Source organism: Pundamilia nyererei, unplaced genomic scaffold (genome assembly GCF_000239375.1).
Source record: "Pundamilia nyererei isolate P.nyererei 1_Seehausen unplaced genomic scaffold, PunNye1.0 scaffold00178, whole genome shotgun sequence".
NCBI lineage: Eukaryota > Metazoa > Chordata > Actinopteri > Cichliformes > Cichlidae > Pundamilia > Pundamilia nyererei.
Genome location: NW_005187579.1, coordinates 849,316 through 861,364, shown reverse-complemented (window position 1 = coordinate 861,364; position 12,049 = coordinate 849,316). Strand labels below are relative to the sequence as shown.

General features: G+C 39.7%; 1 protein-coding gene across 1 annotated transcript in view; it reads left to right on the top strand.

The window, feature by feature from the left end:
• LOC102207454 (uncharacterized) overlaps positions 1 to 5,899 on the top strand; it is a 10,338-nt gene extending 4,439 nt beyond the window's left edge. Inside the window, exons 6-12 of the mRNA XM_005746468.1 lie at positions 156 to 320; positions 429 to 515; positions 601 to 648; positions 727 to 831; positions 921 to 1,120; positions 5,417 to 5,606; positions 5,711 to 5,899. Of these exons, the coding sequence (XP_005746525.1) occupies positions 156 to 320; positions 429 to 515; positions 601 to 648; positions 727 to 831; positions 921 to 1,120; positions 5,417 to 5,606; positions 5,711 to 5,899 (984 nt within the window). The remainder of the gene's footprint in view (positions 1 to 155; positions 321 to 428; positions 516 to 600; positions 649 to 726; positions 832 to 920; positions 1,121 to 5,416; positions 5,607 to 5,710) is intronic.
• Positions 5,900 to 12,049: the final 6,150 nt, after the last annotated feature.

Here is a 12,049-nt window from a genome sequence, read left to right as displayed (position 1 = left end):
ACTATGGAGCCTGAAGATTGTTCAGGAGGAATCCTCCTCCAATCAAACACTGAGGCACCAGGAGACAACTGCGAGGTCACTGTTTAGAAACATTTGCATCCATGCCAATGACCCATTTTAAGGGAAATATCATTAAACCATTTCTCTTTCTTTAGATTCTTTCCACTATTATGGAAGAACCAGTTTGTATGGAGCAATATAATCAATCTAATTTCCATATTCCACTGAATGGGATGAGAAATGGGAGATATTCAGCAAGGGTGGGTATGAATGAAGTTCAGACTTTTGGCAGTTTTCGGAGTTTACGCTCACAAGCTAGGGTAGGTCATCCTTCCATGGAGCATGTACTTTTGTGAAGCATCCCTTGAGAGTGTGATAAACAGAATCCTCTATAGATCACCTCCTGCTCTTGTCATCCTTTTGAACAGGATTTTACACAGAGGTCCATCCACCCACGCTTTGGGGATTTCAGAAGAGAAAGCCAATGCAGCCAATACAGCTCCACTGGGAACCAGGTTGTACACACCCACAGAAGATCGAGGATGACTTACAAATGGATCTTAAAATAATAACTATATATTTTTGTTCTTTAAATTTCAGTCAAACTGGAATTCTCCAATAACCACTGGCTTTGACAGCAGCCATCAGGTAGAACACCAGAGATTTGTGTTTGTAATCTTTTACTTTGAAATCAGAGACAAAGAAATGTGAACCTTTTGTGTGCAGTTTGAAGACATGAGCAATATGAACGTCCTCCAAACACAAACCGTGAGCTGTGCTACGGAGTCTAATGACATGCAGGTTAAACTGGTTCAGTGCCTAATCTCTTCAGTAAGTTACATCTCCTGTGCTGCATTATTCAAAACATATGAGCATGTATGATTCAAAAAATTATAATTTACGTGTTGCAAAATTTTCAGAAAGTGACCTCACTCTGGAAGAAAGAAGTGGACTTAGGAGACGATGAGCTTCACATCTATGCAGTGGAGGGGAATTTAGAAACCAACTCAGCGTTGGAGACAATCAACATTTTGGAAGAGAATTCATTTCAGGACACACTGAAAGATCTGGGTCCAAAGTTTCACCAACTGGCTTCTATATGCAGCCCGACACAAATACAGTACTCAGGATATCCTGTTACGTAGCAAACATTTTTTGTTTCAAGTGTGAGGAAGAAGGCATTTAATCCCTTTATTCCATTCAGATTTGGGGTTAATTAAAAAGGGTTTGTGGCAACCACTTCTGCATGAGATATACTACCAGAGAGCTTTATTGTTAATCACATGTGTTTAATAACTGTGCCACATGCATCTTCATTTTTCATATCAAAATGAGGAAAGAAAAACAAAAGTGCACAGTTGCTGGATTATAATTGTTCGTCACTTTCATGTTAGGATCCAAAATGCCAATTTGCATTTGGGATAAACAAAAAACCCCAAAAATCATCTTCACTGAGTGCTCATGCAAAGGGTGGAACTCAAGGTGGTCCCCCTTAAACAAGTAGAAAACTACAGTATTTACAACAGTTTTAAGAAAATTGAAACCCTTCAGAGTCTACCTCTACCAACTTTTGGGAGCGCTCTCTGCTCAGTGGCATTTGGCCCAGGTGGTCCTCGTAAAAAGGCATTTTTTGGGGTGAGGCTGGAGATTAAGGAGGTTGTGGGGTCTTTGTCACAGAGCTGTGCCTAATGCCAAAATAAAAATGAATTGATTATGTGGTGTCCACAGTAATCAGGTTTGAAGAGCTCCTAAAACTCCCTACACCACATACATACTGGGAGTTAGTCATGATAGGTAAAGCATGTCTTTTTAAAAAAAAAAAGAGATCTTGCTTTTGTGTTGAATCTCGAGCATCTGTGGCCACGATAGATGTGTTTTTACCGGTAGTTTTAAAGGTGTTATGGGGTTTTGGACTCAGGGTTTCTGTTTTGGTTTTGAGGATCATTTGTGTTTGAGGTATTATAATTTGTATTGTTTATATTTTTGCTTTATCTCCCAGCCGCCTCAGTGCTTCTTGTATAAATAGTGTTCAGTGTATTCTGTTCAGGTCTGTGTTTTGTCCTCCTGTGTCTCATGTGCGAAGTCTGTCTTCTCTCCGCTGTCGCAATCTGCGGGCAGCATGTGGAGCTGAGGGGACAATCCAAATGCAGACACACGGAGAAAAGAAGGCTGGTTGTCAAACATTACAAAAATAATAAAAATGGATTGTATTTATATAGCGTTTTTCTAGGCACCCAAAGTGCTTTACAATTCCACTATTCATTCACTCACTGGTGCAGGCAAACCACAGTTGTAGCCACAGCTGCCCTGGGGCAGACTGACAGAAGCGAGGCTGCCATCAGCCCCTCTGGCCATCACCAGTAGGCGGTAGGGTAAAGTGTCTTGACCAAGGACACAATGACCAGGACAGAGAGAGCTGGGGGATTGAACCGGCAACCTTCCAGTTACAGATGAGCGTCCCAACCCCCTGAACCACGGTCGCCCAAGAAAACCAAACTGAAAAAGGAACAGATCGTGAAAAACTAAGCTAGAAAAACACTTGGAAAATCTGGAAACACTAAGAACTTGGAGACAGAGAGAGGGAGATCGAGGGACACAGAGATAAATAAACATGAAGACAAGACAGAAAAGGGAACACTAAAGGAAGTCTGATAACCTACAATCAACCTGAATCACAAGGCATAAACAACATAATCAGAAAACTCATAAGCACAAGAAAACGAATCTAAGAACTATAACCCACTGTTCAAGATCAAAACAATAAACAAACAAGATTCATACGTCCAAAACACAAACACTGGGTCAACAACCCAGAACCATGACGTCCCCATTCATTTGTGTCTGTCTTCCTGTTTTACTTTGGTGATTGTTGTTGTATGTTGTAGGTTTTTTTCTGTGATTTACCAGAAATAAAACTTGGTTTTGAGTTCACTCTTTCTCTTCTGAGTCTTCCAAATTGGGTCCACCTCCCACCAGCCACACACCCTGACATATAACATACCAGGAGTTACAAATTTAACATGCAAACATCTGAGTGCCTTTAACCAGCTCTGGTTTCTTGGCTTATTTTTTCTACACGTGGTGTTTTTTGTTTTTGTTTGTTTTCTGCTTCTGCATCTTTTCTGTTGTTTTTATTTTTATTTTATTTTTACTGCTCTGTACTTGCTCACAATTAAAATGGATTCAGCTTTCAGCTTTATTACAATGATGCAAAGTAAGAAGGAAAATAGGGTCATGTGATATCTCAAACAAAATCATTTTAATAAGAGCACTGACAGCTTTCCTTTGCATATCAATCTTTGGATGAGTACTGATTTAGTACATGTAATGCAGTGGTACAGTGGGATGGGTTGGTGTGGTTGTTGGAAGAGTGTTCAGAGAAATTATTTGGGGGGTTTTGTTAATGGAATTTGCTAAAAGGAAAATATGCTCATCAATATTTTGATGCTTATTTTTTGCAAGTGGTTCATTTTCATTACAGTCAAAGGATTGCTTAATCAAATCAATTAAAACAATCAGGCCCTACCTTGACTGTTTGCCTACATAGCTTTTAGAACAGAGTTTAGTGTGGAAGAAGTGGCGGTAACCAGGTCTCATGGGCTCAAGCATGGTGAAATGCAGCAGGAGGGACCGTAGTCCCAGCAGCAGTGTGAGAAAAAGACAGAGGAAGGTGAGATTAATGTGGTCAAAAAATACATGGAGGGATACAATAAGGAATAGGGGCAAGTGAAGGATTCCAGCAAAATTAATCAATACTTTGACAATCAGACATCGCTAATAGTGAACTGTCACATGCTGAAGTGCAGTGAAATTAAGAAGTGGTAACCCAACAACAGAACAGAAAACCTCACCTACACCCTACACAGCTCACTTTGTAGCTCAATGTCTCCCCCTTCTGGCTATCAACTTTTGATCACTGGGCACCTGAATAATGGATCTCTCTCTTTTTTATTTCTTTTTCTTTGTTCTTTTTTTTTGCCTGTCCCGTTTGGTTCTTTTGCCATCAGAATTATTGTCTAAAGGCGAAGAAAGATGCCCAGCGGATTTACTTTACCAAATGGACCATCCAGCCTTGCCTTGAATACTGGATCTCAAGCTAAAGATTATATGACATTAGATGATCTCACTACCCAAAACCTGCATCTTCATAGTGGAAAAAATAATCTGTAAACTCCACCCTGACGTGGTCCTTGCTTGCCTTTTACCTCCAAAACTCAAGTGATGCTGTGAAAACTTCAGCATAGCTGGTATCTGAGTTCCTCTTCGTCTCTTTTGACTGTCAGCGCAGTCTCTTCATTTTTGCCTTACAAGTATAAAGAAATGAATTATATGTTGTGTGTGTACTAATTTTTTGGCTTTAATCCCGCAAGAAGTCCAAGATGAATCTCTTAGTGGAGAATTTTACAGTAACTATTAGAATAAATGAAAAATTTAAATAACACATTGACTGCTTTATTTTTCTTTAATTGTTTTGAGTATTTTTTTTTTGTCTCCATATAAAAGATATCAAAATCTGAGCATACAACTTAAAAGTAAAAAGAATCTATATGTATTCTGCAGTCTATGAAGCTTAAGGGACATCACTGCAGTGAGCATTTAAACATCTTTTGAATGAAAACATCAGCATATCAACACAAATCTGAAGAGACACTGCAACCATATGAAAGAAGACGACTATTCAGTGAAATTTCTACTCCTGAGGATTAACTGCTGTGTAATTTATATTATTACCATCCAAGAACTAAAGTAAGCTGAAATTTCAGTTTTTTCTCAAACAAACTATTAGAATTTCTGAGAGATTTTTTGAGAAACTGAGTACGTCCACATGTACACGGGTATTTTTCAAAATGCAGCTTTTTCTATGCATTTGGGCCTTTCGTCCACACGTAAACTGCATTTTGGGTCACTGAAAGGTGACATTTTTAAAAACTCTTGCCAGGGTGGAGATTTTTGAAAACTACATTTTTGCGTTTAGGTGTGGACGAAATTTACTCAGGCAACGTCTGAGTATGTGTGTGCCGTTTTTGACATCACGCTGTGGTCACGTTATTGTTTACATGAGATAAATTTCTACAATGGTGGATATAGACAAAATACTGTTGCTGTTATTCTTAGTATCTGCAGTTTTTACACGCTTACACACACACAGTTTATGTCCCTCCATTTAGAAAGACAGAGGCATCAGAGTGAACATGGGATGTAGCTTCTCCATTCAACACAGACGCTCTCACAACCCAAATCCTGACGTCGGTTTTGAATAAAAAGAATTGTTTTAATTAGTTTTATTTATGCTGTATGCATTTTGTCCATTCCAAAGTTGTGAGTCTACACCAGCCAAAATGCTGTTGTTGTTGTTGTTGTCATTGAAAATGATGATTCTGATGAGGCATTTGAAGACTGTGTGGATGTTCACCAGTACATCCCAGAAGAGGACCCTTGGCCAGGTGTATCCAGGAGGAGGTTTAGAGAGATGGATGAAGAACAAAAGAATCAGATGGTGCGAGGAGTTTTCTGATGATGACTCCGACTTCATTTCTGACTGTGACACTGATAGCGAGGGTTGTTCTCATGTTGGTAATATTGCTGATGAGGACATCAATCAGCAGGTAATAAAAGAAGAACCACTGCCTGGTGGATCCACGAAAAAGCCCAGAGAGTGTAGATGAAGAAGAGAACAGCAAAACACTCAGGCTTGCAAACTCTGATTCAGGGACAAGCTCAACTGTGCATGCTCACTCTGAGACCAGTCGTGATGAACATTTTTGGGGATGAACTTGAAGAGCATGACAACCATGAAACTGGAGGCTCGAGGAAGTGGTCCCGAGAGGATTTTGAGGCAGAAGAGGAATACTTGCGTTTGCAAATTTCTGAGTCCACCAGCACAAGTGATGACAACTAACACTATTTCGACACGTTTTTTCAGTATCCTTTTAGTAGGCTGATGGCCAACTCATGTGAACCCGAATCCTCCCTTACTTATGCTGCAAGGCGTAGGCTCCTGAGGGATTCCCGTGATGCATCGCGTTTTTCGTTTTCATCCACCTTTCTCAATTGAAATGTGTTAACAGACCTCCATGTATTGAATAATACTTGTGATTAATCTCGGTCTCTCTTCCACAGCATGTCTTTTATCCTGTCTTCCTTCTCTCACCCCAAACGGTTGCAGCAGATGCCCGCCCCTCCCTGACCGTGGTACTGCTGGAGGTTTCTTCCTGTTAAAAATGAGTTTTTCCTTCCCACTGTCGCCAAAGTGCTTGCTCATAAGGGGTCATTTGATTGTTGGGTCTTTCTTTGTAAATATTATTGTAGGCTCTACCTTAGAATATAACGCCTTGAGGCGACTTTTGTTGTGATTTGGCGCTTAGACCCAAATGCAAATTCAAAGCACATGGTTAAACTATTTATAAGACTTTATTTAAGGAGAAGGAATGGAGAATGTGGCTAGAGATGGAGTGTCAGCAGAGAGCAGGTACCAGAGGAAAAGCTATGGAGAGACTGATCACCTGGGTCGTGATGGGAACAATCCAAAGGGAATTCTGCAACAGAGGAGAAGAAGTTGCTGGACGAGTATGTTGTCAGAGGAGATCTAAACACAGGGAAAACAAGGTTAAACATGGGGAAGCCAGAATTGGAGCAGAGGTGGAGCCTAGTTACCACTGTAGATAGCAGAACAAACTGGCGAGGAGTAGCAGACAGCGCTGGTTTAAAAAGCCCTCCTGCTGATTGTTTGCAGATGAGGCCCAGGTGAGACACTGGAAACTCCACCTCTGAAGGTGGACATAGAATCCCGATACCAAGTGGAAAACCCCCTCAGACACTCTATGGAGCATGACAGAAGGATGGGAAAGCATTCATTGCCCACTCATCCATCAGTCGGCGTAATCCTTAAAAGTTTATTCACATGTAAATATATTACATTTTTAAATAAAGATCATTGAAGAATATGGAAAAAAATCAAGTGTTTTTAATGACACTGCATTTCATTCATGTGTCTCTAGTGGTGTTGTAGAAGTGTTTGTCTGTCGGGCTGCACCACCAAAACACCACAGTATAATAGAGAGCACTGCCCACCACAGTGTGATAAAATATATGCAGCATCTCATCACACATGCCAAAATGCTTATCACATTTGTCTTAATAACCACAGTGTGACCCATGGTAGGTACCTACTTCAATAGGACAGAGCTGTAGCCATACAGTCAGTTAAAATGGGTTTAATGTTAACACAAAATAAAAGTAAACATGTAATAGTAGCACCTAAAACTACGGAAGAGGATTAGGGCCACTGGGGAAAAAAAGGAAAGAATTCTGACTTTAATCTCAGAATTCTGACTTTTTTCTCAGAATTCTGAGATTAAAGTCAGAATTCTGAGAAAAAAAGTCAGAATTCTGAGAAAAAAGTCAGAATTCTGAGGGAAAAAAGTCAGAATTGTTTTTGTTTTTTTTCCAGTGGCCCTAATCCTCTTCCGTATAAAACAATTAAAAGCTTTACTTCATTAAATACGGTTAAAACTTTAAAATTGTATGATTGTACGTGGGGGACAGGATAAGCGCTGTGGGGAACCTGTTAAACACAAATCAACATATGACACACGTTTAAAAGGGACGGCAACTCACCCTGAACCCCAACCGGACAAAACACTATAAAAAATAAAATATTCACCGCCGTCTCCACTCAAGCTCACCACGGTGCATGCAAAAAACGGAAAGAAAAAAACGATTATTTTTCCATGCAGCGCCTTCACTGTCTGCAACAATATATAAAAAGGGTAAACCACTCTAAAATACAATAAATACATGAGGTGCCTACTGAGACAGTAAAATAAAACACATAAACAAAACAACAGTATCGACAGCCGTCAAAATAAGCTTCAGCTCTTCCCTGTCAAAGTACATCAGTCTAAAACAAATTAAAATACATTGATGTATCGGGACCTCAGCCCCGCAGCCAGAAATCCATCCAGGCAAAGCAGCTTGGCACAAGTTCAAGTCCACACCCTAAGTATTGGCCTGTGGTGGTGGAGTTCACTACACATTTCTCCACAGGAGTAACTGTGGAAGGCTAGAAGGCTGTAGAGCTCCGGACCCCACATGACTACCAGTTGTCAGGTCTAATAAAAATTTCCACTGTTAGTCATGGATTGGCCTCCCTACAGCCCAGCATTATTGAAGGAGTGCGGCATCATCTTGGCAGAGAGAAAAACAACATTGAAAGAAGAGCTTTGAATAATCTTCAAGAAGCCTGGAGAACTATTCCTGAGGACTAGTAAAAAAAAAAAAAAATTACAAGAAATCTTAACTAGACTGTGTTGAAAAATAAAAGCGGTCATAACAAATATTGACTTTCAAGCTGTTTAGCATTGTACAAACTCTTTTGTTTTTGCTTTTTGTCGAGGATCGCTAATTGGCAGGAAGGAGATGGACCCAAAATGCATGCACAGTATAAACAAGACTTAATCTCAAAAAGCAGCTTTAATGATGAGCTCTTACAAAATAACTGCAGGTTACAAAGAATCCAACACAATGAAACTTCTACAAAACACACAGTACAGACATGAGGGAGCATGGGACAACGGACAAGTGGAAAATGAGACAAAAACACACCATATAACAAGGGAAGAGGACACAGGTGGGAGGACGGCTAAACACAGACCATGAGAGTAGGAAGGTAGAACTAAATACAAAGCACACATAACAAACCTATCGTCAAACTAAAGCAGTCAAGGAACTAAAGGCACAAAACACGGCTTCTATTCGTTAGACTGAGTTTGTCCTATTTTGATTTCCAGCTGTCAGTCACAGCTGGTTCCATGGAAAGGCAGGTAAACAGACACACACGCAAACATAGAAACACGCGTGCGCGCACACACGCGCGTACAAAAACAGGATTTTACGGTTGCATATGTGGGTGTGGAAAGAAGGCTGGGCTTGCTGACTGAAGTCAGTCCTTACTCACTCTGAGCTGACTGCAGTGAACAAAGGTCATGCGCTACTTCTTTTTATTGGTACGTAGCAATTACTTTTGTATTCCTTTGACTTTTCCTTTGTCAGACATGCTAATTATGTGCGCAAATACTGCGTGCCCTAATGGATCTCTTCATCTGTCGTATCACATGGCTACGAAAGGCAAAATTCTTGAAAACGTTTTCTGAAATTGCTTAAAATGGAGTTAATGTTTTGTTTTCGGCGATACAAATCTGGGACTTCCTTTTGAACAGGTTCATTTCTCTTATTACGCTATACTCGGAAAGCCTTTGCATATCTGCAGAAATGCGTGTGTGCGCACCGTTTCAAAACTGGTTTACCAACTATGCATCAGTGAGCTTTTAAGAAGTTCATTACCCCAGACGCATAAATTATAACTTCACCGTAAGCCCATCCCCTAACATTCCTGCTTTGACTGACTGTTTGCCCTCCAGGTTTATTGTTTATCAGGTGCTAGAAGCTCAGAGCTGCTGAGCCGTCACAGGAGGGAATGGACTACTGACTCGTTTGAGCTTGAGGAGGGTTATCCAGGGCCATTCCCATATGAGTTGGGCAAGGTGAGAAATTTAACCGGAAAGTGTCCATTTCCAAATTTCATAAACTGAAAGACTTTAAAATGACAGAAAAAAACTAACTTTTATGTATAGGTTTTTACGTTTCAAATGTATTTTTTGTGGAATATAAATGCACAGTGAATTTAATTTTAAGGTGAACTTTTTTAATGTAGCTACCAAAAAACTAATACTAATAATGCAAAAATAATCAGTTCATTGATTAAAGCTGATTTAACACCTGCATTCCTTTGATACTTGCACGTTTCTTTATTTAACCATGCCCAGGTTCATAGCAATAAAATCATTTAAAATCACAAAACGGACGTTTACGTTTGCAAACATTTACTGTTGTGTTGTAGGTGAATATTGATAGGCAAAATCGACTAACCTTCCAACTCTATGGAGAAGGGGTGGATGAGGTGCCGATGGGAGTCATCTCCATTGACAAAGAGTCTGGCATGTTGTACGTCCACAAGGCTGTGGACTATGAGGAGTGGCAAAAACTTGAGGTTAGAATCAACACTCGCTAAACGCCAACATGTAGTGATCCCACAGTCTTTCTGTTCATGTACAAATTATTCATAGTGACAGTGAACACCTGTTATTGTGGAGTAGTTACTATTAATGAGAGTGCATATTAAGCATGCTCATGCTTATTGTCAACCAACAGTTTTTACACTTTACGTTTCTGTCAGCATATCGTCAGAAGCTTTACCTGATTTCATACTAGAAATGTCAAATTTTGTTACTTTGGTTGCATAAAAAAGGCTGAAAAAAAAATCTTTAAAAATTATTTTAACTTCTTGTCACAGAACTTTACCACTTAATGATAATCTTTCCATGTCATAGATCACAATATTTACTATTTATTTTCTATTGTAACTAAGTCTTCATGGTATCATTTGATGTCTAGCTAATATGTGAGGCCAGAAAGATGGACGTGTCAACTGACACCAGACAGGTTACCAGGTTACGACTTGAGATTTTCATAAAGGACATCAATGACAACCCACCACGCTTTGAGAATACTCTGTATGAGACTACTGTTGATCAGGAAAACACACAAGGTAAAAAATAATAATAATAATAATATATATGTACATATAATTATTTGATCCCCGCTAGTTCTGTAAGTTGGCTCACTTAGAAATGAATACATTTTTTTTTATCATAGTTTCATTTTAATGGTGAGAGACAGAATGGCACGTCGTTTTTTTACTGCTTCCATTGCTGAACAATTGCATCACCACTTGTTACCATCTCAACAAGGTGTCGGGGACATGAATGGGCTTGTAGTCCATTCCAGCCCACCTCCATGGGGCAAGAGTGGACTACAAGCCCATTCTTGTCTCGATATCCTTTGACAGCTCTTTGGTCTTGCCTGTGGTGGTGGAGAGGTTGGAATGAAAGAAAATGACTCTGAGGATAGGTGTACTTCATATACATAGCAGGCTGAGATTAGGAGGATCTGTAATTGATTGATTGATTGGAATCTGTGTGCCTACAATTTTTAATGTGATGTGTTTTTTCTGGATTTTTGGTAGATATTCTGTCTCTTTCCACTAAAATAAAACTACATTAGAAATGAAAAGAGGCTCTTCATTTCTAATGTAGTGAGCAAAGTTAAATTAGCAGCAGGGGATCAAATAATTATTTCCCCCACTGTGTCTGTGTGAGTCATGTCTGTGTGTTTATCTATCTAGCCCTGTGTGTGTGTGTGTGTCTGTGTGCTTCTTCCTTAGAATTGAATTAAACACTGAGTATTACATATGGTCCTTAACTGTTTATTTCCCGACAGGCTCCAATCTTTTGAAAGTGCACGCTACTGACATAGACGAGAGCAGAACACTAAACTCAACCTTCCACTATGAAATCAAATCTGTGTCTCCAATTGTTAGAGACACTGAATTCTTCGTTGATGAGTCTGGATACATCTCATTCAAAGGATGTTTAAATCATGAGGTAAGAGACTCTTTTGTTGATATGTCAGGAGCACGAAACATTTTAAAGATGAGTAAGGAGAACGATTTGGCTAGTTCTTTACTTGAGTAAGTAAAACTTACGGAGCTATTTATGCAGATGCGCATGCTCACTTTGAGCAGCAACAGATTCTTTGCAAATATCACAAAGGTTACAAATGTTTCCTTATTATAAAAAAACCCCATTCGTGTAATACAAAAAAACACCCGTAAGCTTTGTGCATAATGGTCTAACTACTGTAGGAGCCACTGTCTAGGATACACTATGATCTATGTATCCTATGAATACATTGTTATGCTATTAGCCTATTAATGTAAAACTCTCCATTTGCTTTTGTTAAGGTGGCTGAGAAGTTTACATTAACGGTGGAGGCCAAAGACCACGGTGAAGTAGTCAGCCTGTCCAGTTCAACCACTGTTGTAATTCATGTACGGGATGGCAACAACCACCTTCCAGTCATCAGCGGTCAAACGGTAGGCAGTCAGTTGGTGTTGCAAACTCCAAACAGCACCAGTTTCAGCAGTTTCACA